Here is a 27234-nt window from a genome sequence, read left to right as displayed (position 1 = left end):
CACACACACACACACACACACACACACACACACACACACACACACACACACACACACACACACACACACACACACACACACACACACACACACACACACACACACACACACACACACACACACACACACACACACACACACACACACACACACACACACACACACACACACACACACACACACACACACACACACACACACACACACACACACACACACACACACACACACACACACACACACACACACACACACACACACACACACACACACACACACACACACACACACACACACACACAGGAGATGTTAGAGTACCAGACTTATATTATATTTTTCCTGCGGCACTTTATGAAATCAGAAGGAAATTGGAATGAAATTTAACATCAATCTTGATCAATTTCAAGATTATTATTAATTTTAGAAACACATGAGTAGTTGCAGTGCATTTGGAGATTTACAATGTTTATTTTTATTATGATAAAAATGTAAGACCAATTTTAAAGTCAATATTGAAAGAAATGCACTCCATACTTTCACAGCATCTGAAGAAAAATCCCAAATCTTATTCTACTTTTACTGAAGTAATTGATTACATGACTGATTGTTGCAAATCTAATTAGAAGACAACCTGTAGCATGCATTGTCATGTACTCTAGATGTAAGGATTTATAACAACAACACTGCGAGATGTTCTGTCTCCCTCCACTGAGGCAGAGCAACCTCTAAAGCGGAGGAGGTTCAACTGTAGGAGGAGTAGGACAATATTACTGCAGACATTTTTCCCACAGGAATTTGAGCTGAGCTGGAAATACAAGGTCAGGTGGATAAAAATGTCAAATCTTGACACTATGGAGCGGTTTGAGATGGGATTGGGAGGAGAAGAACTCTCTGGCAATTATCCCAAGGATCTTCTGACCTCGATTGTATCGCTGTGTCAAACACTGTAAGCTGCTCTCTCAGCTGTTAGGATATTTGGTACCTCTTTACAATAAGACTACCCTTATAAAGGGTTTACAAATAGTTTGTAATTCATTTATTAATTAGGTTGTGAACACTTTATAAATCATTAATAAGCTTTTATAAGACATGAGATAAACAGGGCAACTGTGACCGGTTGCTTGCCAAATAGTGAGCCCACATGTATCTGTACTGATAAGCCTTATTAGAAATGGTAGTTACTCATTAATGTGTTTTACACTTTACAATAAGGCTCCCTTTTGGCAACTATAAATGTTAGTAACTCGTAAATAAATGGTCATAAAGAGATGCCAAGAAACATCAAGATGGAAGGGGGGAGATTCAACTCAGTGAACAACAGATACTAAGGATGTTGGCTGATGAAGAAGACGAAGTAAACTAGGTAGCCAATATAAGGCTTAGTCATCTTGCCAAATAGTGAGCCTGTGTTGATGTTAGAACTGGTTTATAAATGGTTCTTAATGATTAATAAAGTGTTTACAACCTAATTATAAACCCTTTATTCATCTTTTATAAGGGTAGTCTTATTGTAAAGTGGTACCGGATATTTTAAATGTCAAATGTCTTTGTTGCATTGCCTTATAAGAAGCTATGGCAACGTCTCTGGTACACAATCAACTAATTAGCCACATTTTCGCTTCCTCTTTCATTGTTCCTTCATCAGTGAAGACGTGGTTTCTGTGATTGCGAGTATTGTTCCAGGACCAGCATCATCCAGGCGTGACTCGTGCTCTCTGCATCACCGGCACAGCTTGATTTCCTATTATCACTCTTTATAAAAAGGTTCCTGATTCTGTCACGAGTCGTGGCCGTGTGAACAAATCTGAAGAAATGGCTTTTCAGACAGTGCCGTGTGACTCGCATGAAAGTCTTTCTCAATGTTCCCTCAGCAGGACTGCATTTACTCACTTCTTCTATCCTGGGATTGCTTCTCTATTACACTGCAATCCTGGGGAGGGAGGGTCTGCAGAATGGACTCTCAGTTCTCTTTCATTGTAATTCCACCAGCCGTATCTTCCCACACAAAGGAATTGAGGTCCTCTTTAGATTAACATTGTATATATTTATTTTAATTCAGCACCTACCGATTGTGCACACAACTAGTCTTACTAAATATAGTTAAATTTAACGTTTTATCTATAAAATATAAATAAATGGTAATAAAAGAGAAGAAACATTTCCCACTGCAAATATTTTTTTTATAATTAACCTGATTGCATATCAGTTTGTGTGTGACATGTTTCATAAAGTGACTTAAATGTAATGTATTATTATTAAAAATGTACAATTATGATGTTATGACTGCACATAGGTTTATATCTGAATACAATTAAAAGATATGACGTTTACAAAGACATACAATTAGAAGCTGATGCAAATAGTGAACATGAGTTTTGTAATTGTTTTGATGATTTATGATGTTTACATAAAACAAATAAAAGGACTTATGAAGAGAATGGGAGCTTTAAGTTTATTAACAGGTTTCTATTTTTTACAAGAAACATTTTTGGATATCTCGAGTTTTCTGGACGGATGAATACATAGGTATATGTTTCTCTGCTCCTTCCTCATGCTCTCATCTCCTCGTTTCAGGAGCGTTTCAGAAGCATTTCAGAAGCCGAGCATCTTGCGTGCCGGCTCGCAGTTTTTGTTGATTTGGGCATATTTCCTGGACAGGCTACTTTGTACAGACAAAGTTAATAATAATTGTAATATTCCAGTTATAAACGACATTAATCAAAGATGTGTTGCTGTATTTTAGTGGTAAAAAAATGCATTCATCATCAAAATTATTCTATATATATAATTTACACAGTGCCTGTAAACCGGAGAAGAACGCTGGCATTGCAAAATTAGTTTATTGTGGGGATGGGCCGGATGCTCTGACCGGTCCACTTCCAGCCCGGCGCTATGCAAAGCCTCGCGTCGAAAATAGACTTGCATTCTATTTTGAGCGGAGCCCAGCGCCGAGGGGCTTCTGGGACGCTTCTGAGCCGTAACGCGGCGCGTCTGGTGGAATAGCACCCATTGACTAGAGGGGCCGCAATGTTTGCGAACGCCGCGGCGCAGACGTAACGCGGCCGTAACGCGAAGCAGACTGACCCGGTGGAATCTAGGGGTGAGGGTGAGATCTGTGCTTACATGTGCTTAGATTACAGGACAAACAGATGGGACGTGGATTCAATTGTCTCATTCAATTGCTATTAGACACACTTATTTAGTGTAAAGCCGATATTTGGATGTCTTCAGTGTGATTTGTAAGAGAGGGAGATTAGTCACTTTAGTTAAAGTTATTATAAGGATAAACCCCTTGGGGTGTGTGATGTGGATTTGAAAAGGGGCCCCTAATAGATTCAATGATAATTAGGAAGGTTGTTGTGTTCAAAAAGGCAGATTGTAGATTTTCTGTCCAGAATAATTGAAACTATTTATTTAGATAATTCAGGAATCTCACTTTCAAATGAAAGATAAATGAAAAAGTTGTTTAACTAATTATATTTAATAAAAAATACTTTTTACTAAACAGATTAAGTTGCTTTCTGCTGTTATCCCATTAAAAAGCCACAATCAATAAATGGTATTTCATTTGTTCAATTGTAGATGAAGAGTTTTTGGAGCTTGACAGGGACTAAAAGCTTTTGCTGCATTAATCTTTCTATTTATTTTTACAAGTCAATCTCTTAAAACGTAATAAATAAAAAATATATTAATATATAATGTGCATTTTAAAGTGAAAGCAGGTTTTAAGCGAGTGATTTGAATAGTTTTTATTTTATTTTACATTCAGATGAACACACATATTGTAAGTAAATATATGAATTGGTAATGGGAATAAATCCCTTTCTGCATGAGGCTTCAAAATAAAAAAAGTCTTTCCCAGCTTAGCTTAAATATGCTTTTGTACACTTCCTGCTATATTTTCTTCCTCTCAAACTCAGAAAACACACATTGTCTTGTTGTTTTTTTGTACTTTGGTTGTGTAAAATCAAACTGTAAAAAACTAAAAAGATGGATCACTGTATGGATCGAATTGAAAATGATTGTGCAAACGATAATATAAAATTATTTGTGACACCAAATAATGAGTTATAAACAAGTATACACAACAACTATTATTGCTGTTGTAAATGCCTATTGCTTGAATCTTTATGTGTAGTTATTTCACATCTTTTAGATTCACGAGTTCCCCACCTTTTGGCCATTTGAAGTGCAATAAGTCCAAAGTGACCCCTAGTTCCAGACCCTGTCCTTAGGAAGTCTTCCTCTGCCACAGCGGGATACCAATCGTCATGCCAACACACAGAGTCAATGACACTGATTCCCTCCAACAAATGCTCCCATTTCACAGTCTGAACTGTCTGGGACTAATCCACCCCCCCCCCCCCGTCCAAACCCCTGGTGGGGAGGAATCTGCTCCGGAGAGATTTCAGGAGGAGGGTCTGGTACTCCTTGCTTTCTGTACAAGTTGAAACTCTAATACTTTGAGAAATGTCTCAACTTTCTTTTGCAAACGAGGGAAATATGTCAAAGTGAAATGTCAAATAAGGTCAATATTCAGATTTATTCCTGAATTCATAATGTTCGTAGAGAAAGAATGACTGTTGAAGGCAGAAAGAAGCTTTTATGTTGGGGACCTGTGGCACTCATTTACAACAAAAATACATTTTCCTTGACGTGCATGTGCGGGGATATTTCGGAATCCTCGACGGTAAAAAAAACTATAGATAATCAGAGTGTTTGTTCCACTCAAGGCTCACAGTGCTGGTTTTTTGGGGAAAAACTATCCTTACTAAGCTTTTTAACATAAAAGAAACGCAAATGTGCTGCGAAAACCACCAAATCCTTATGAGATGGATTATTAAAGGGGCCCTATTATGCTAATGTTCAGGTTCATATTTGTTATCTATGCCTCTACTGTGGAATGATTACATGCTTTAATATTCAGAAAGCTCTTTATTTGTCTCTCACTGCCTGTGCTGCAGAACCTCTTTTCACTCTCTGGCCGTTCCTCAATGTCGAGTAAAGCTGCTGCAGAGCCACTATTTCAAGTATACTACGTCATCGAGTGGCGCCGAAGGACTGTTTAAATGCCCTGCATTCGGCGCCACTCGATGACGTAGTATACTTGAAAAAGTGGCTCTGCAGCAGGTATACTCGACATTGAGAAACGGACTGTCTGAAACCAGAGCCCAGTCTGCTCTGGTTAGTTGGCTATGATATATACAATTCCTTAGAGCGCTAGCCAACAGAGGTGTGAGTGTTACATAGTCATGTGACTGTTACAGAAGTAAACCAAAAAGTCCAAAGGAGGCATTCCAGGCGAGGGGGGGAGTGTGTGGGAGTAAAGAAACTCTGTGATTTCAGCCTTCCAGACCATTTACATGCACAGAAGCCTATAGAGCACCCCAAAAAGCACAATAAGAACCCTTTAAAATAGCACACTGGCTGCCTAGTGACATTCGTACCTTTCTTGGTCGTTTGTTACATTGGCCAGAAAATAACAAATCCATCAAACACTTGACCCTCCTCTCTGATTTTAACACATCGTGGTTAACATACTCCAATTCTTCTTTCTGCAACTCACCCCATTTCCATATTTAATTTGTACCACTTAAGGATAAAAGCCACACAGCTGGGGTGGTGGTGTCGGGCGCTATACATTTACAACACAAAGACACATGTTTTTCCACTGATTATTCCTGTTCCTCATAGGGTTTATTTCTGGATTGCGGATGAGCTTTGAAGTAAGAACTAAACATTTCAGAGACGTTATAGGAATACTTTTTTTCTCTCAAGACTACACAGAGAAGCTTTGGAGGGAAAACAAATCCCACAAAGCAATTAGGCACAAAGCAAATTTGCATTGAAATCCATTAAATCCCTACTTCTAAGAAGGCCGGTCAAAATAGCAGATTTGTATTCTATTTGAATTCAACAGGCCTGGTATCATAAGACTGATACACACAGAAGCAACGCGAGCAGCAGAAGGAGAACGCTGTTAGCTGTTTAGCTCCTTATGGCAGGGTCTTTGTGGGACACCTTCATATTTAATGCTGAAATCAAAAGTTGTGGTCATCTGTCAAAACATCATTTTAATATTTTTTTGTGTTTATCGAAAATGTACTTTTCCATGGACTCCTTCACCCTTTTTGCAAAGAAAGGTGCTTATGTTTTAACTTTGTGGTCACGGAGCATAATAAGTAAATAAGTATGCCTTTAGATTTCTGAATAAAAAAGCCAAACTGCCACTGAAATTAGAAAAGTGAATAAAGAGGCCAATTTAAAATGAGTTTCATCCTGAAAAAAAAGGTGAATTTGCCCTTTGCACATTATATCTGTAGCCTTCTTCTATCCCATTACACAAAGCTCACCTTAATGGTCGCGGTTAAATGGACTGGATCGAACTAGCAACATTCCAGGTAATGAAAGAATAATGTCTTTTAAATTAAAATTGATGAAACAATCATTAACATTTCATTCAAAGTCTAATTTACAGACTGATGGATTGCTGCGGCATTCCTGCAAGGCAATTGGAAAGGCCAAGTATGCTGCATAACATTTCATTTCTCACAAGTATCGCTGCAACAAATGATTCATTTAACTGTTGATTCACCTGTCCAGTACTGTCTCCATTAAAAAAGTGTTGTTTGGTGTATCACATTTTCTAAAATGGTGAAAAAATGTCAATTAGTGTTTCCCAAAGCCCAAAATTATATATTTTTAAGATATTCAGTTTAATGTCATGTAGGACCAAAGAAACATTTCATAAGATGTAACCTTTTATTCTTGAAAATACTCTAACTGATTGATGAAACTTTATTACAGACTCAGGGTCCAGATAAAAGACAAGACATTACATAGATAATGTAATAATGATTCATGGGTTATCCAAGTAGTTGGCGATAAAGAACATTTTCAGCTTTAATCTCAAGTCAAATGCGTTTGTATATCAGTTTACACAGATTAAGCATTTACGACACTCTTGCAAAATATTCATCTTAAATCTTAAAAAGTGAACTCTGAAATAAATAACCCAAATAAATGAATAAATATAAACAAAGTACATATCAAGTAAGTTCCCCAGCAGGTATGGAGTCTTTAGCTTATGTATTTAAATAAAAGTGTGTTTGAAGTTTGTTAAAATGTGTGTAAACCTAAATGAATCAATGTATGCGTGTGAAGTTGTACACGGTTTGTACTACATATCATTCAATAAAACAAATACCGTAATTTTCGGACTATAAGCCGCGCCTTTTTTCCCATTTTTCTACGCTGCGGCTTATATAACGGTGCGGCTAATCTATGGATTTTTACAGCTAACGGCCACTAGGGGACCTCCTAAATCTATGGATTTTACAGGTTACAGTCCACCACCTTTAACTCTATGGGCTCTATGGCCGGTCCGCGCCCCCCACCTTTAAGCGGCAGGTTCCAGCAGGAAAAGCTGGAGGCCGGAAAAGAGTGAGACAGGTAGCGCGCAAAAGTAAAAGTGGAACCGAGAGTGGTACGAGAGACAGAACGAGAGCAAGACAGACAGACATTACGAGAGCGAGACAGTTTGTCCCCGTACCACTGGTTGAAAACCACTGCTGTAGATCACTGCCGGTACGTGCGCTGGGAGCGCACCGTTTAAGTTTGAAAGTTGAAAAGTGTGTGTGTCTGAAACGCTATGTGATACAGTACAGTTTACACAGCACATGTTCTGTAGCTACTATTGCACTAAATGCTAACACTTGAATACGTTATGCAAATATGCAACTTGTTTGTTGAAATGTTAATAAATGGGAGCTTCCTCAAACAGCCATCTCTTTCCCGACAATCCCCTCTGTGCACGAACCCTTACATATGGTAATGAAACATTAAAACACCTGCGGCTTATAGTCCAGTGCGGCTTATATATGTACACATCATTCAATTTAGCTGCTGCGGCTTATATTCAGGTGCGCCTTATAGTCCGAAAATTACGGTATGTGTTATGCTTCCTCTCACCTCCACGTTGACTGAGAAGTCGGAGCCGTCCAGCATGGTGACTTTGCACTGCATGATTTTCACCTTCTTCACCCCTTTCAGAGGAGACCTGGACAGACGGCTGGTGGACGACTGATGGGACACCTGGTCGTCCTCCTGCGTCTCCTGAGAGGAACAATTAACAGCTATTAGTCGAGTGATGCATTTACATGTGTTATTATTACACTTTTTCACATGATTATTGCACTGGACATTTTCTCAGCTTGTATTTTTGTTGCATGATTGAAAATATTATGCTTTTAGGTTGAAAGTGTTCACAGAGCAGAAATGATAAATACCTCCTGTTCAACATTTCTTTTTCCCCCAACTGCCTCTGACTACTTAGTGTAGTTGTCTGTGACAAAACCAGCAGTTCAGTCACATGTCCAGACCCTAAATATAGAGACTGGGACCCTGAGTGAATTAAATCGGGTCCCACTGAGAGGAGCTGGAGGTGTGCTGCCATTTTGTCTTAAACTGAGAAAATCCAATTTTCCACTTGGCTGAAAAACAAAGCCCTTCCCGACTGACTTCATGCAAGAAAAGAGACCTTCAGCTTCAAGACGTGTTTCATTCTTCCTCCTACACAAAGTGGATTCAATCCCCTGGCATTTTCATTTGTACATTTTACATTTCTTATCTTGTTTTCCAGGCTATATCCATCACATTGTAACTAATCTGAGGTAGCTCATGCAGACCAACTCTCCCTTTTGACCCGTTGAGAAAAAAATTACAGGACCTTAGAAACTGAGAACTAAAGTGACAGTATCATTTTAGATTTAATGTAGCTAGAATTTGCATTAAATACCAAAGGACGTATTCAAAAATGTGCAGAAGATTTGTGACTAATAAGAAATGATCCCCTCAGTTGACAGTTTGACTACTTTTGTATGTGTGCACCCTATTGGACTAGAGAAATATCTCAGTTAGAGCTAGTGTCTCACAGGAAACACAGACAGTGTTGTGCCAGCTTGCTGTGATTTCTCTCAGTCTTGTTCACACATCTCGGGCAATGCCAAGCATCATCCGTCATCCTCAGTGTGACGCTGTGAGGGTGTTTAATGTGGATACATGTGAGAAGTAAAAAGTATAAATGCACATAATGAAAACACCCGAGGGCCCTGGCAGCTCAGCAGGTAGAAGGTGAAGCATTGAGACCGAGTTATTGCTTTAGTTCCCCGACTCTCTTGTGTTCGAAATACAGAAGAAATGTCCCTCCTTCTTTCCTTTATCTCTCTTTCAAATACAAGCAACAGTACTTTCTTGTGTGCCATGCTGGTGTCATGACTTTGGTGAACACTACATAACAAATGTGAATCGACAAGAAATGTGACCCCCTTAAGATACCATTCTATAGTCATGCATCATAGTGGGTCATATTGATAACAGATATGGGTTATTTCAAATCACAACATCAACTTGTATCTTGGTAAAAATACATTTTCATTCAACTAAATCAAACAGGATATTTGTAAATAAAATAACTAGACAGGAATGTCTGTTTTTGGCCTTATCCAATGAAAATGAAAAATCTTATACTTAATCACAGTCCTGCAAAAAATCCTGTGAATCTAAAAAAGTCCTAAGGCAGTTGTGACCCGATACAACCAGGACCATTAATAAGTAAGTTACCCCAGCGCACATTTCTATAATCTCAAGGTAATATATCTTCTTTATCAGACAGCCCAAGTCATGTGAAGCTTTAATAACTACCAGCATTTTAATATATGTATGTTAGGGCTGAACAATATATCGTGTCATCGTGATAACCGCGATATGCGCATGCGCGATATTCACATCGCAGGGACGTGCAATTTTATTAATTTTTTTTAATAATCTTTTTTTTTTTTTTCTTACTTTTTATTTTATTTTTAGGACTTACGATATTAATTAGGTCAATTAACTCAAACACGTCATGTTACAATTATTTTGCTGCTTGCTACAAAAGGAAAACTTACGCGGCTCTCATGTCAGGGGTACTTGAGTGAGTGACATGCAGGCTCTGCATGCACAGCAAACCACCAATCACAATCATTCTTGATCAGATCACAGCAGGCCCCGCCCCGCTAGTTTGCAGACCATCAAAACACCGGTAAAAAATGAGCGAGGCACAGGAGGACAATACCGGCGAGAATGAAGATTTACTTCCAAAGAGAAAAGCAACATCTGCCATCTGGAAGTATTTTGGATACAAAAAGGTTCTTCTCTTCTTCACAGATGAACCCCCTTATTTGAGGGGAAGCAACATGCATTATCATGACATGTTAGATCATGACTTAAGGTATGATGAGTCAACCAGTTAAGACCCAGACGCCCGTGACTAAAATCCTTCATCCGGTTAAATATAGTTTAAAGAACCGCAATATATATGGCAGGGGAAATAAATATCGCAACGTCCGTTTTTTTCAATATCGTGCAGCCCTAATGTATGTTTGTGTTGCATGACTCAGCATAAGTGATAATGAATCTATCCATCACCCCGCCCTGCGTCCGATGCTCTCATCACAGCCCATCATGATTCACGAGTAACTCATGCTCCATTTCTCCTCTTCATCAAACAATTCCATCGTTTCTCCACCTCGTGGTGAGAGCCACACTGCTGGGTCTGAGGGGCCATGAGCTCAAACACGTGAAAGATCATAAGGCAAAATGTCTTAAAACTTGTTTCCACATCTGGCTGGCGTGAGTTTTGACTTTTTGATGCCTGATATTGGGCTGCTTGTAAATGAAAGAAATCAAGTTTGAATTGAATCCAATGTTGATCTAGTTTATACATGCTTAAGATGTCACGTCGTTGTAAACATTATAAGATAGAACAACTCAGAGCTAATCCCTACTACAACAGATACATTTCTTACAAACATATGGAAATTAAAGTTATTTCGTACTCTCTGGGTTACAGCCACAGACAGAACAATGTTTGAGAAGCTTCAAGCTAGTGCAGGTAATTCAAACTTCAATATGTGAAGACATTTGTTTGGGATAAAAAAACTGCACCTTGAACTAAATCAGTACCACTTTTGTAACTGCCAGAATATTGCAGGCCAATGTTTGCATACACAGCTTTTAACACTGTAGTAAATAATGTAAAAAGCATGATTCTGACAGTCCCCATGCAGTTTTGAAGCTCTGGAGGTTCATTCTGCAGAGAGATTAGATAGTGAGCCCTGAACGTTGTGCGGGCAAAGCACTTTGTGTTCAGATTACATCAGTGTCTGCTTGGGATGTCTCAAAGTTAACATGTACAGGCTGTAGTCTACACGCCTCCTTGCAACAGAGACCTTTGCATTTCAAAGTTTTTTTTTACTTATCTATAAAATAATATTAATATATACCGGTATATACAGTAGTCCACCAGCCTGCAGGAGGATCATGTTTTAAGTAGAATTAAAATAATCACAAAATGCAGTTGTTTGAGTGCAATGTGTGAGTTGGGAAAACTGCATTGCTTCAAAAAAAAAAAAAAAAACAGTAATTACTTGGACATATTTTCTCTCAGACTATTTTAAAACAGTTAACCATACCAGGCTCACACAGAACAATTAAGCTTTGCAGACATTTGGTTTGCAGATATACAATCAATCAATGATGATGAGTGGTCTTCAACATTCAGAAAAACTAAATGCTCATTTCATAGCCCTACATCTCAAACCATGAACCACTAAAAGCCCTGAGGTTTTTCTTCAGTGACTCCAGTAGTTTACTCATTCCTCCCGCAGCATGAAAGTGAATCTGTTCAATCAGCTGAACACTGAGAAGAAAAACCCTCCCCACTTTGTCCAGGATCTTTGAATGTGTTTTTCAACCCATTAACTGAACAAAAGCACGGAGTACTGAGAGAAAGACGAGTTCACTCGACAACAGATGCATCTGCTGAGTAAACGTCATTGTGAACACTGAGGTCATGTCGTCCATATTTATTTTGTTCATTTCCATTTTTCACACAAAGACACAATTCATTCAGGAGTGGGAAGAATGGCCTGTATGTTTTCTCCGACTCAAGCTAATCTGAAGGAAGCTGTACATAAGGAAGACCGAATTAACAAAACAAAAGTGCTTTAAAAGAAAGAAATGAACGATAAAATATATGTGTTGTTGAAAGGTGAAGGATTTGCATCTGTCAATAAGTACTGCAAGATTAAGAACAGATAACTAATTGTGATATTTCTACTGATATTGTGATTCAGTACGACACACAAAAAATAGAGGAATTTACATTTATGTTGCATTATTATTATTATAATTAAAAATAAATTGAAACTATCATGGTTTGATTTTTGAAGAGGATCTGTGCCAAACAAATATGTTTGAATTAATGCTGTCAAAATTATCGCGTTAACGGCGGTAATTCATTTTTTGAATTAATTGCATCAAAATATTTAACGCATGTGCAGAATGGCCCGCCCCATACATCCCACCCGTGGCAGCGCCAGGGTATGGGGTAGGCTACAGCCATACCAAGAAATGGCTTAGCCCCACCATGAAAAATTATGTTAAAGTAAGCAAAATAAAGTCCACCAACTCGCGCCGAGTAAATTACACAGACGGCAGTTAGTAAGATTGATTTCAGTAGCCACTTGTCTGGAAATACCGAAGACTAGAAACGGTTTTGAAAACTTTTGTCACGTCGTGATCGTCTTCTCAATAGAACATCTTTGATAATGTCTTATGGCCAATCAGAATCAAGATAACGGAGTGGTGTTTTTGCAGGAAGTCCCGACGGAGAGTACTTTTGCTGTAGTACATCTATATACATCGATACAATTACGTGTTGATAGAAATCAACACGTAATGAAATAAGACCCCACGGTTTGATGATTGATAGGTGTGTGGGCTGTCTTTCATTTTGACACACAGAACAATGTTATAATAAACATATACATACATACTGTATATTAAATGGATATATCCGCCTTCTTTCATGTATCTTTCCATTCCCACAACAATATACATAAAGAAATGGCATATTTTGGACATACTTCGAACGGTGATTAATCATGATTAATTAATTTTTAAGCTGTGATTAATCTGATTAAAAATGTTAATCGTTTGATAGCCCTAGTTTGAATATACACTACCAGTCAAAAGTTTGGACACACCTTCTCATTCTAAGTTTTTTATTAGAATTTGTTCTACATTGTAGATCTATAATGAAGACCTCAAAACTCTAAAAGAACACGTGGATTTTTTAACCATTTTTTGTTAACTAGATAATTCCATATGCGTTCTTTCAAACAAAAAACATTGAGTAAGAAGGTGTGTCCAAACTTTTGACTGGTACTGTATTTCTTTAAAAAAAAAAAAGGATATGTAGGCTGGGATAATTCTGTAGAATACAATTCATTCATAATGGTATTTGAACACATACAGTATACAGCCTTTAACAGTTATTGTGCTTCCTGTGATTTGAATATTGCACCACATAACGAAAACATGTGCAGCCCTAGTGTCAGAGGCCACTGACTGGCTCTATCCACCTTCTGTAGGCTCAGATATTTTAAAGGCTGACCTGCTCTTTCCGGGCGGGAGTGCTGTGTCCGGCGGCGGCGGGGAGCTCTGATTGGTTCTCAGGCTCGACGGGTTCGGCGGCTGCTTTGGCTTTCCCCTTCTCCTTGTCCTCCTGCGGCTGCTTGGCCTCCGAGTCTGCGCCTGATTCAGTTGTCATGGTTAATCACGCTGGAGTGGGGGAAAGAGGGAAAAAGGGATGAGTCAGCTGACTTGTTATGAATTGATGTACTCTCGGCTTTGCAGCCCAGTTTAATGAGAAGCTCCTCTCCGATGCGTACGCAGAGATGAGGATATTGTTTGACAGCAGAGTAAAAAATGAAATTAATTTAAGTGGCGTTTGCGCACTCAACTCCCGTTCTCAATAATCTCAGGAGTGTCAGCAGCTGATAATGGAAAGTGCCTAGATGGCTAATGCCCTGGCATCCACAGTATCCACGATATACTGCGTGTCATTTCACATAAACTAGAGACGCCAAACGCTCACACCAGGGGCTGCAACTTTCATTATCATTTTCTCTCTACGAATCTTCTGTAAAATGTCAAAATCTTCCCCAATCCATGCTTATGTCTGGCTTGATCCAAAACACAAAATAATAATACGTTTATAATGGTAAAAATATAATCGAAAATCAGCAAATGATATCATTAGAGAAGCCTCAACCAGACAATATTCAGCATTTTTCAAAGTTCAATTGAGTAAAATATGAAATAAGCAATTGCTTCAGCTCTTGCAGAAAATCAAACATCAATTAAACAAATCCTGAAAATATGAGGAATAGCGTTCTCCTCTATATTGCACAATCTCCCCCCTCCAGTCTCTATGCAAAGTATTTACAAACAAGCATCCAAAGTATCTGAACAGCTCGAGTACATGCCTTTCATAGCATGACCTTCTCCCTCTTTGAATAGCAGCATACCAGCTTCAGATGCCATACCAAGGGCCTGAAACTAGGTAATGAGGGGAAACGTGTATCGGCCGGTTTTGCCAAGCGAATATGACAGATAGGACGGATCTCACTGGGGGCCCCTGTGCTAAACCCACAGGCTTAGACTCTGGGATACAGGGTTAGCAGGGCGGGGCTACCAGTGTCTGGGCCCCTGCAGCCTGCGGTCAGTAGTATGGATGCCTGTCATTCTGCTGTTGGCCTGCTTCTGCCTGACTTCTATTTATAGAGCCGTGTTTACTCCGGGCTGGGAGGATCGCTGACTTCCAGCCGGGGATAGCAGCCTCTGGATCCACAAACTGTGGGCTGAGGTGATCCCCGAAACTTCAGACATTTGAACAAAGTTATTTGCCCTACTTGTATAGGTTTGTTCTGTTGCCATATATTCATTCATTCATTTTCATATATTCATCAGTTTTAGTCTAACATACTAGACTTATAGAAATGTATTTATTAGGATAACGTTTATCCGATAAACCCCTTGAGATGCACCATTTTGTTTTCAAGGGGGTCCCGACAAAAGCAACGTCTTACAGACATACATGAACAAAATAACAGAAAGCAAAGCATGACAAACCACGTACAGTCTGTTAAGTAAAATATACAATCATTACAATTCGATAGACAGTAGTTACTAATAGATCAGTTTCATTAATAACAAGAGCAATTGTGTCAAGTAACATTTGTGTGGCAAGACTGCTATTTTTATATATTCATTGCTGTGCCTTTTTCATTTTGAGTATGAATATATACATACAGTATATTTATATAATTTCAATCTTTGGGACGGTGAGAAAACGGCATTTTGGTCTCCCTGTTCGAACCACATACACAGAGAGAAATAAAGTTGACTTTACTGAAAACGACCACTTTTTGAGACAATGGATAACTTGAAAAATGAAGCATAATGGAAAAAAACACATTTTGAAACACATCAAGCAAGAATTCGCTTTTTGTGGGGGGGGGGGGTCGAGATATTTTGTAAAGTGTAATGAGAAACATGTCTCAGTCAGAAAGCTTGATCACTAAATGTGTCCCCACAGAGAGGAACATAACTGGATGGATACACAGCTGGAGTCCATGCTCTCATCAGGCATCCGTGTTGTTATGTTAAACCTAACACTCAGTGACGTACTGTATGCATTGATAAAAAAAATACTTGAACGTGAACAGAAACCAAGGTTTTGTAGTCTCCGATAAAGCGCCACAGTTCTGATTATGAGCTTATAAAACAAACATAACCTCTTGATTAAATATAATTAGGTTTTACAGCTTAATAAAATGCAGAATGATACAAAATTTAAGTAGGGAACTTTGTGTTTGAACGCCAAATGATAATTCGTCTGCGCTAATGAGCACTTGGTTTGATTTCCAATGGAATAAATTAGAATTGATTTACAATATAAAAGCCAAATCAAGCTTTGCCAAGTCACAAAAACAACTTCAGAAAAGAAAGATTTTAATGATTAAATAGATCACAATTCTGTTGACTCGTAAAAGCAGTAAATCGTGACTTTCTGCATTTCGGCACTTTCTTTCAAAGGTCATGTACGTAAAGGGGTCACTGAACGCAACATGCTGATTAAACTCTTTCTAATGTTCAACTTCAAGAACTTTTCGATCAAACTGCTGTAAAGATGAGCTAGTCTAGATCAGAGTACCGAGTAGCAGAAATGTGAATGAAGCGATGAAGTCACAAGATCCAAATTCAAACCCTCCACGTTTTTTTCCAAGTGTGGATAACTAACGGTAAAAGACTACTCGGCCGAATTCACAGGAGCCCTCTTTCAAAAGCGCTCAGCTATACTTTGTTGTGTCATGTGTGACAGAGTTGAGGAGCGGCTCAGTAATCAGCTGACACATGATGTCTGCACACAGCTAACCTTTGCTTCTCTTAACCCCCCATATGAAACAGGAACTATGGTAGGAGGGGAGGAAAGGAACATCTTAGCACCATAGAAATGGAGGAAGAATACGTTCAGTCACTGGTGACAGGCACTCTTCACAGGGCCACACAACAGCCCACACAGTGGCCTTGTGTGTGGCCCTCACCATGGACTGGCACATACATTATGCATTCAGAAAGCTGTATTCACAACTCATTTAGTGTCCCGACGGTATACAGCAGCGGCGGATGATTGCACCAATATCGCCTTATCATATTGACAATAAGAAACAGCTAGAGAAAATGGTTTTATGTCTTAACATCTCTCAAACTTTTGAAGGAATAAACACCTGATTTGCTGCTCTATTGCAGAACAATCTTGGGTAACAGATATTAATTTTCCTAGGTCATGAAAGCTTTGACTTTTGCTGACAAACAGCTGGTGTTTGGTACGTTTTGGGCAGCAAAAATCCTCAGACACTTAAGAAGTAGGGATGGATTCAGATCCAGTATTGACACCAAATGAAATCTTGAAATCCCCCCTTACAAGTGCAAGTAACTGCAGGCTAAGATAACAAATACTCACAGACAGATGTCTAATCACCTTTTGTTGGATGAGGAGTCAAACGCAGCAGTTTTTGCAGTTCTATAATGTTCACTAGCTTTAACTACAGTATGAAAATAAGAAGCTGCTACATATAGGTTTTCCATTTCACTATGATATTAAAAATATGGGGAGAAACAGAAAAAAACGTGTTATTTATTCAAAATTCTGGGTATTTTGCAGACCCAAAACGAAAGCAGCTATCTGAGCCCATCCCTAAAAGGAAGTAGGTCTTCTGCATATGGTTCTTACATCAATACATCTAAGGGAGCAGTAGCAGCCACCAGACTGAAGAGACAAAAGCAAAGAATGCTGACACACTCAAACCTTGCCCACAAAACAACACTATAACCACAAGCACTTTTTGTAAAAGATGTCATCAAATGCATCTCTAAAGAAAACCACATAAACACAGCGTTTCACTCGAGTGTGTCCTGATGGAAAACAGCTTTTTCCTCAGTTGCACTTGCAGATAAAAACTGATATTCTAAGAGGAAGGACAAGCAGAAGCCATACATCAGCAAAAGAACAAGTATTCTTTTAACATAGCACGCCTTTTTATTCTTTCCAATATAAATCAAGGTTACCCCCTGAATTGAATCAAACCCACTGTCCGCCACTAAACAAATTAGAGATGTCCCGATCCGATCACGTGATCGGGGATCGGAGCCGATCACGTGATTTTCAAAACAGATCCAATGCTGCTGTGAAAAAAAGAAGCTATATGCATGTTGGATAGAATATCCAATTTAAATTAAAAAATAACCTTAAAGGACAACTTGAATGGTTTTTTTCTTTCTTAATGCATTGCATAAAGATCGGATCGGGAAAAATCGTTATCGGCAAATTGTCAAAATCAAATGATCAGAATCGGAAGCAAAAAAAGGTGATCGGGACATCCCTAGAACAAACCAATTTAATCAGAACATCCAATTTAGAAGGACTTGTGAGAATGAAGTGGATATTTATGTGCAAGCTCAGCAAAGGTTTATTAGTAAGTAGCTACATTACATCATTGATCATGGACACTAAATGCTGTGCATCTGCCCCCATGCATGCAAACTTCCATTTTTAAGGTCCATTTGTGATTGTAACGCATACTGTTGGAAAGTGGCCTGTGCACATGGACACACACTCTCAGGAGGATGAGGGGCCGCCATCTGTGCAGAGCGCTATTAGCCAGAGTACACCACAGCTGGGCCCATCCCTGTCACCCCTGCCCCCACAACCATAATACCCCTGGAGGCTTACGGAGGTTACACAGAGGGGAATAGTTGGCGTTTTTTGACACGTCCTGGCCCATCCCCAGTGGGCTTGTAGTATATGATGCGACCCCTCTATATGGCTACGGGGCTGACAGCTGTCTCTCTCTCTCTCACACACACACACACACACACACACACACACACACACACACACACACACACACACACACACACACACACACACACACACACACACACACACACACACACACACACACACACACACACACACACACACACACACACACACACACACACACACACACACACACACACACACACACACACACACACACACACACACACACACACACACACACACACACACACACACACACACACACACACACAGTAACAGGATAGCATGTATCTGGGCATGCCACTCAGTTGGGACACCTCAGCTGAGGGGCTTTACATCCCTAAAGTGCTTTCAATCGCCTTTTTTTCAAAAACAACAAACACAGTTATTGATGGTTCTTATTATGAAAAGGTAATCCATTGTAGGCATCTCCTTTTTAAATATTTATAGTCATTTATCACTTCCATAATATGTGAAGCATACAGTGAATGCTTTAAAATGCAGTGACTCATGACAAATGCAACATTAAATCAGCTCTGTCTGCATAGAGTGCCACAATAATGGCAAATGGTGGTAATAAGTTTTGCAGTCCCAACAATTTCTTTCCGAAAAATAATATGCAAAATGTTTAAAAGATGCAACACATCGTTGCTAAAATAATAATTACCTGTACTCATAATAAATAATCTTGATGATTTTTCTTTTTTATCATTGAAGGCATTCCTTTTTCTTGAAGTAATTTTAATCGCTTCTTGTTATGGACTGTTGGTCCTTCAAAATAAGACACTATAAGTCAGACTTAAAGGGGACCTATCATGCAAAATGCACTTTTGTACGTCTTTTATACATGAATATGTGTCCCCGGTGTTCCAGGGAACTCACCAAGTGTCCGAAAACACAACCCTCTTTATTTTCCTCCTTACCCAAATCTCTAAAAGCGGGGCTGCAACGGAGCTGATACAGATTTGAATTTTTCTGACGTCAGAAAAGGGGTGCTCCGCCTATATGGGCAACTCTCCACCTATCAGGGGAATGGGGGGTTGGGCCACGGCCATTGCCGCTCGAAAGCGCTGGAGACGCTGCAGTACATATGCCAGGCCTGTAGGTGGCGCTGTAGTCTGCCACAAAAGCAGCGAAGAAGACTTCTCAGAATCAGCCCTTGTGAAGACAGGGCTGGAAAAGAGCAAATAGATTGAAATGAGGCATGGCTAAAATGCATTATCTGTTTGGTATTTTGAAAAAAGAAACTTCACAGACATGTTTTATATAGGTATGGCCCTATATTCAAATATAGCATGATAGGTCCACTTTAAGGAAACCTGCAGTCCTAGAATGAAGTTAAGAAGGTAAAACAAGAAAGACTGGAATTGATTGCGCCAAAATGCAACTGGATTGAAGAGTAGAGGAGGTGGAACAAATTTGACTGCCGCTAACATGTTTTTACCTGATCTTCAGTCCACTCCAACTGGTGAAGCAAGCAACACGAGGAACTAATTATTAGTCTGACGCTCTAGTGAGAATCAATGTTGCCCACTGAAAAAAACGCAACAACAAGTGACTGACCTTCCCAACAAGATACTAATAGACATTCTGACAAAGCTGATAAGAAATGTATAAAATGTTTCTTACTAACATCATCACACAGGTTAGTACAGTGTAGTCCTGTCCTAAAGAATTCAAGAAATATAAACAACCCAGATCTGTTTCTACCTCAGTGTTCAGCCAGAACATTCTCCAGCTCTGGTGCAGAACAAACTAAGCAGTTCTAATATTTCAAATACAGAGAAAACAAAACAGTCTACCAATCAATAATGCAACCCACTAAAGAACATCATTCAAACTTAGGAAGTTCCTACCAACAGTGACTCAGCAAAACATCCAAGAGCTGAGGATTCGTGATATTGGCTATTGCTAAAGCTAATAGAGACTACCTTAATGAAGCTTCTGCGTTTATTCACGTCGTTTTAGAGAGGCATCAAGTCCCCTTAAGATTCTTTATAAAGAGATATGTTTCAGTAATTTAGCAAACTCTTAGAAATATGGACAAATAAGTTAAAACAATACAATCTAACAGGACCACAACAGCTTCCAAAATGATCAAAACGTTGAATCAACGTCTCTCTAATCGATTTGAAAGAAAAACGGAACATAGTAAACCTTAAAGCAGGATTTATTGTCTCATAAGACTGCAGCCTCTTATCGGAGGAAATTGGCAACTGACTCCATAAGCCATTGAATCCAATCCACTGCCAAACTGATGGTAATTATTTTCCATAAAAACCGTCTCATACCGGCTAGAACAAGTAGCCATTTCAGAGGCTTTTTTTTCCTCATATCCATTTTCAAAAAGGTTTTAGTTTAACCCTTTTAGACTGAAACCAGACAAGACACAACACCACTCAACTGCGGGACTTGAGGAAGGCAGACCAATCAAATGAAGGTGACTCCAAGCTGAGAGCATATTTTCCTGAGGAGGCCATAAATCCTGTCGGCTTGCTGGGTTTACATTCTTAGCATTACTGTCACCGGCAGCGAGGCACTCAGGGATACAGAAGACAGACCAGCTAACCCATTGTTATCCTTACTTGACTGTGCACTTCAATATTCAACAAGATTCTTCGTTGCCATGAATTCTAACAAGACCAGAGTTGGTTTCCTTGAAAGCCTGGCACAAGCATAAACAATAACAGCTGGAAAACACCTGAAATACATGTATGTCTGGAGTTAGCATCAATCGATCCAGTTGTACAACCTTCTTTAACAGAGGGAAAATCCCCTGTTAATGTAAAAGATTCAAACTAATTCCCAGTAGCTTGACGAAGAGCTAATAGCGTCTTATACAGTGGCTGGGATGGGCCAATAGTGATTCATTTTATGAGATGAGCTATAGGTAATCATTAAATCAGCTGTGATTTGATTACTGATAATGTTCACACGAGAGCATAATGTTTAAATTGGTTGTTGAAATCAGTTCAGGCATGCCTACATTACTCTCACCTGTATACTTATTGGTTCTTTGGCAGTACTCCAACCTAGCCTGAGGTATATACTGTATTCAATAGAAATAGGCCTGCCACTAATGTTTATCGCTAATTCTTTGAAGCCTTAGTTGACATATTCAAATGTCTTGTTATATCAAACCAACCATAGAACAATTTTTTTTATATTTAGTTGTATATAAAAGAAGACAAATATACGTAGGAAATACAGATATACATTCTGAAAAGTAGGGCTGACTTCGACAAAAAACTTAAGTCAACAAACACTCACATGTTCTGGTTGACTAACATATTAGTTTCTCCAAAGATGTGTTTATTTTCCTGGATATAAGCCACACAACAAAGCATAACATTGCTGAAAAATCAATTGTAGTTGACAAAAAACCCTATAGTAGTCGACTCAGCAGCCCTAACAGAGGCTGTTGCTCTTTTGCTTTATACAAGTCCCCTGTGTCATTGTGCATTTCTATTATCAGTCAATAAGTTGCTTGTTTTGGATGAGAAGCAGTGACCCTTGTTGACTTTTTACTAAGAAAAATCAATAAAAGATTATTCTCCCTTTTACCTGTACTGTGCATGACCCCATTGTGTCCCTGTGGTGCACAGTGGTAGGCTCTCTGTCACCTAATCCTATTATTTACAGTGTTTCCTTATCAAGGGCTTAAGGAAAGAGGGTGTCGTATGTTCTAGAAATCCAAAAACCCTCCAAGACATGTGTGATTTTGGGCTGATGAAATAAAGCCCATTACAACCTTACTCAGACCTGCAAAGCTACACTATTCAAACAGAATGTGAGTTTTGTAGTTAGGTCAAGATCTTCAGCGTAACAAACAATAACAGCAGTACATTTTCAGTAAATGTGGGACAGAAAGACAACTATATCAATGTTTGAACACACTGTTATAAGTCAATGTAGGCATCAAGAGATACTCTCAGTGATTAAACTATGAAAGCCTGCAAACAAGGCCCCTGATGTTGCTGCCTTTCAATGCTACTGCAACAACAGCTTACTGTGCATCTTAATCAAATTGTCAAGTCAGACTCCGGCCATTGCATTCCGTGCTTACAGGGATGTGGGGATGCTAAAAGCTGATCCAGACCGTGTCCTCCTGCCCCTTAACCACGCCTACCGCACTGCAGATCAAAAACACCAAAGTATGTCGTCTTAACCTTCCGACAATTTAACAATTGTAATCCATTAACTGTCCTCAAATGTAACCGTGTTTGCTTGGGACTCAGCGCATGCCCTTGAGTGATGAAAACACGGCAGATTCTCGGTTGGGAAAAGCATTTCTGTCGTTTAGTTTTCACCCATTTTGCACTTTCTGCCTCGAAACCGGAGCATGTTAGCCTACTGTACCTAAAGCCGCTTGTTGCTTTGAAATACCCGACTTTTAGCTCCAAAAACCAGCATCTGCAGGCAAGCCCATTCAGCGTTAAAAACCCACGTCGCTACAATGTTACACACCGAAACGTTACAATGCAAAACAACGGGATAGAAAAGGTTATGACCGATGTTTCTGACACGGTTAGCCACGTCTTTTCCGCCTGGTTGAATACAGTAGAAGTGCTTTTTAAATGTTAATTATCTGTCATCGGCCGCGGGTGTTGTGGCCATAAGACCCTAATATGTCAAGAGAGGAAATAAGACAGAGCAAACCGGGAAGCGTGCATCTCATGTTAGGCAGCTTAGAGGTAAGATTATAAGAGAAAATCAGCAAAAGAAAAAGGTTTATTACCAGGTAAACCGTCCTTCGTTCGGCTGGTTATGCGAGTTGCATTCGCAGTGGGCTTCTGTTTCCTGACAGCGGTGCTACTCTGCTGCAGTTCCCCCCTCCACCAGCCTATCACACTGCTCTATGCAGCTGAGCAGAATTGTGGGATATCAGGACAGCCTGGCACAACCCCAAAACAAACACACACATGCACACTCACAAACAGAGCATGGCAATTAATGGCACGAGGTTGTCGTTTTACTGGGAAAAAGGCAGCGCGAGTGAAATGAGGTTGAAAGAAACTGAATTATGGAGTGCGTTTATTTATAAACTATACTCAGTTAGAATTTTAAAATAAATGAGCTTTACTAGAGTATGCAACTGCGTATTGATGAATCATTGTCATTCATCCAGCTATGCCCAGCCCACATTGGCTTACAGCACACCATTACAGCAAAAACAACGAGTCATTTGATCATAATGAGCCATGATCATAATTTCCAAGGAAACATTACACATATTCTCTCGTTCTTATGATTGTGAAGATTGCTGCTTAAGTTATCAGCATATTTAACAAGGATGAAAATAATCATTATGAACAGCAGCTCTGGAAAAAAGTATTGTTTTATTACTCTTCCCTGCAAATGTCTAGCCACAAAGCTACCCTGCATTTTTCCCCATCATGACCTAATGAAATATTATGAATTTACAGTAGATGCTATAGATTAAGCTACTTCAAAGTATACAAAGTAGATCAACTGTGCTCACCTTGGACCAGCCCCAACATAAAGATGCTTCTCAAAGACTTACTAACTGTAGGTCGCTTGTCTGGAGCTCTTATTAATATTCCTCATATTGAAAAACCTAATCCAAGACATATTAAAACGAGCCAATATACGGAGCACCAAACACACGGACAAACATCTGCTGCCCTCCTCGAGCTTGTGGTTATTCGTGCACAAATACAGACATAAAAGTATGTTTTTAATTAGTGTCTGGGTTATTCCCTCTGGGGCTTTGGGGGTTTGCCTCCCGCCTCTCAGTGGGAACTTGACCCAACTCGGTCACCGATTTGACTTTTATTTCATCTAATTGCTTTCATGCACAAGTAGTATACCACATGCTAACACTTACATGACATTATGCAAATATAAACAGACAGTCAAGCTCAGTACGCAGAATTGTTTTGGTCGTACTGTCGTGCATGGATTCCCTAAATGGGGACAGACACACTGCAGGCTTTACTGATAGTAAAGGGTACATTTAATCACACACACACACACACACACACACACACACACACACACACACACACACACACACACACACACACACACACACACACACACACACACACACACACACACACACACACACACACACACACACACACACACACACACACACACACACACACACACACACACACACACACACACACACACACACACACACACACACACACACACACACACACACACACACAGTGAAACTCTTATGTACAGCAGCCCCACATCTGGCTCCTCATTCAGCCTCGAGCTAATTGAAAGACAGCTCGTAAAACAAGCTCGATGACAACGACAATGAATGTTTGACATTGAATATCATTCCCATTACAATCCGAGTTAAATTAGCTACTCTCCTAAAGACACCAACTTTACGAGCCAGCACCAGTGCGAGAGCGAGCTTAAGAGCTTTGGTAGCTCAACAATAGATGTAACACAATATTCCTGTAACCCTCGATGCTGGGAGGAAGAATAATATCCGAGGAGGGCTGTCGGGAGGAGTTTTTTCACTGGGTAATAACACATGGCAGTGCAGAGTCTAATGTGATAGCTCCAGTAACCATAAAAGGTTTAAGAATGCGTTTTTGCAGCGGTGACAATAAGAGGAGAGGCAGCCTTACAGGTGCAACGATCACTTTAGTGAAAGACCTTGTGAGCTATGAAATGTACACACTGTTATTCCACTTCCTTCTTAATTTCTTGGTTTTAAAACACAGACATAATTGTACCATCATATCTTGGCTTGAGTCCCAATGTATTAACACAATATGTCTCTGTTAAAATACACACTGTGCATTAGGCACTAACGACTAACTGTGATGTCTGCACAGCCAAACAATAGTTATCTGTATTTAGAGCAGGAGCCTGGCGCAGTATGGTCGTGACCAGACTGATCGTCTGAGACATTGCTCATCATGGTCCGCCTGGCAAGGGGGAGGTGACTGTGCGCCTGTAATGCAGTAAACAATCTGGCCAGAAAGTATTACACACTAGCTTTAATCCAAAAGGAAAAACTGATGTTAACAAACTGGAATTGTTAAACGTGTGTTTGATAGCAGGGGACCTTATAAATGAGTAATTTTCCATAATTCTACTTCAGATATTACGTCAGGGCAAAAGACAGAAAAGAGAAACACAAGACCAAAGGAAGCATGTACTAACAGATTTAGTAAACCCTGCAGAACTAATGCAATATAACCAGTTGCAGAATTGGTAGCAAGGGGTGAACAAAATGCGGTGGAGCATCAACAAAGTGTTATAGTCTGTAGGCCAGCCGACAGTATGCAGCACAGCATGGCTTCTTTTTAATTTAAAGGCCACCCTAGTGGGCACTTTTGAAAAGTTTTCTACACTGAAATGGCATCTTAAGAAAGCACTTATGCAAACTTTGAGGCACCAAGGTTGATTAATAATCCACCAGTAAACCGGAACCTAAAAGCAGAGATCTAAATTGAGTTTATTGTGATGGTAGAAATTTGATCTTGTGCATAACGGTTCATAAATAAATACAGTGAGAAGAATGTATACACAAATGTAGACATCTTAAGAAAGCTATTGTTAAAACTATAATAACATCAAAAATATTAAAGCATACTCTATTCAAACTTTAAATAATATAGATCAAGGTGGAATATAAAACAGGAAGCATGCAACTGATTTGCCTAGTTACCAAGTTTAATGCTGACAAGTTTGATTGTTTCCTGTCTGATGCAAATCAAAAGGCATTGAACTTTGCTTTCACATGTTTTGAGATAGTCTTTATCTTTCTTTTTAGTCCATGTAATATGTTGATAATGACATACTTCTCCACTGCACAGGAAGTTCTATGTGTGCTTGGCTGACATACGACTCATGGGAAGTTAAAACAAAATGGTGTTACAGATATTTGACACTTAAAGGAAATGTTGAGAATAAAAATGAAATCAGACCCACACCTCCTGAGAGTTATGTGCCATTCTGAGTTTTTACTGTCTGAGTTCTCCCTCTCTGTATGTATAGTGACTTGCAGATAAGTGTCAGAGCTAATCCGTGACTCCTCAAAGTCTCCAGAACAGCCCTTGGTCAGCAGAATGATTAATACCGCGAAAGACCGACAACATGTGATCTCTGGACTCTACTCAGCTTATGTGGCTGCTTAACTCCTCACTTTTTTTCTGCTGCGTACAGACACTTAGTTCCTGTGCAGCTCATCTGCTCTGAAGCTTGACTTTGAACTGGTGTAGCCTTGAATTCCAATGTGTTTTCTCAATTATAAGCAGAAATGGGGAAGTTCAAAGTTATGTTTTCCTTTTCACACAAAGATTATTAGAATTAGAATAGTACCAGTGAAAAGTGAAGTTGAATTATACTGAGCTCCTGCTTACACAGCAAGTTGGCACTTTGTGATGAATTTAAATAAGTAGACTGGCTAATTAGTGTTTGGGTTAAAAAGGTAATCCTGGAGGCAAAGTGGTAGGGAACAAACATTTTAATCAGCAAATCCCTGTGAGTATGAATACTTGTATGCACTCAGTCTGTAACATGAGTAACCTTATGAACCTCATTACAGTAATCCAATTGAAAGTGCTGCGGTCAGAACAAGCAGGCTAGCACTTCATCAATCCATACTTATATTGAAGCATGTCTCTAACAATACATGGCAAATCACCCATGTGATCTAATTAGAAATAACTAAAAAGCAAGTCCAGGCCAGCATTCCCCATCTTCCCCGGGGTCCGGAAGAAAGTAATTACTGATCAAAAAGGTTTTAGATGTTGTAAATTGCATTTATTCAGGCTATGTTATTCTGAAATAAAGTTATTTCTATAACAAGAGAACTCTCAGGCAATATTTTAAGTTATAAAAAGTCTCATTGTCCAATAGATGAATGCATGGAGACTTACTGTTCATCATCACATTAGTTACGGCTCGGTCGGGTAGAGGGGTCGTCACACATTGAATACTGTTTAACAAACCTGAAA

At 39.4% G+C, this 27234-nt stretch overlaps 1 protein-coding gene across 12 annotated transcripts in view; it reads right to left on the bottom strand.

The window, feature by feature from the left end:
- Positions 1-27234, bottom strand: part of LOC307017660 (band 4.1-like protein 3) — a 59965-nt gene that overhangs the window by 27318 nt on the left and 5413 nt on the right. For 7 of the 12 annotated variants that reach the window (XM_079647329.1, XM_079647330.1, XM_079647335.1 and 4 more), the window contains exons 1-3: positions 23013-23167; positions 13499-13665; positions 7972-8115 (exon numbers count right to left, since the gene is read on the bottom strand). In XM_079647329.1, the coding sequence (XP_079503455.1) occupies positions 7972-8115; positions 13499-13654 (300 nt within the window). In that variant the 5' untranslated portion in view covers positions 13655-13665; positions 23013-23167. Of the gene's footprint in view, positions 1-7971; positions 8116-13498; positions 13666-23012; positions 23169-27234 lie in introns of those variants that run through there. The other 5 variants (XM_079647326.1, XM_079647333.1, XM_079647332.1 and 2 more) reach the window with 3 other exon arrangements.

This window comes from Notothenia rossii (genome assembly GCF_949606895.1).
Source record: "Notothenia rossii genome assembly, chromosome: 9".
In the NCBI taxonomy this organism is placed as follows: domain Eukaryota; kingdom Metazoa; phylum Chordata; class Actinopteri; order Perciformes; family Nototheniidae; genus Notothenia; species Notothenia rossii.
This window is presented reverse-complemented; position numbering and strand designations above follow the sequence as displayed.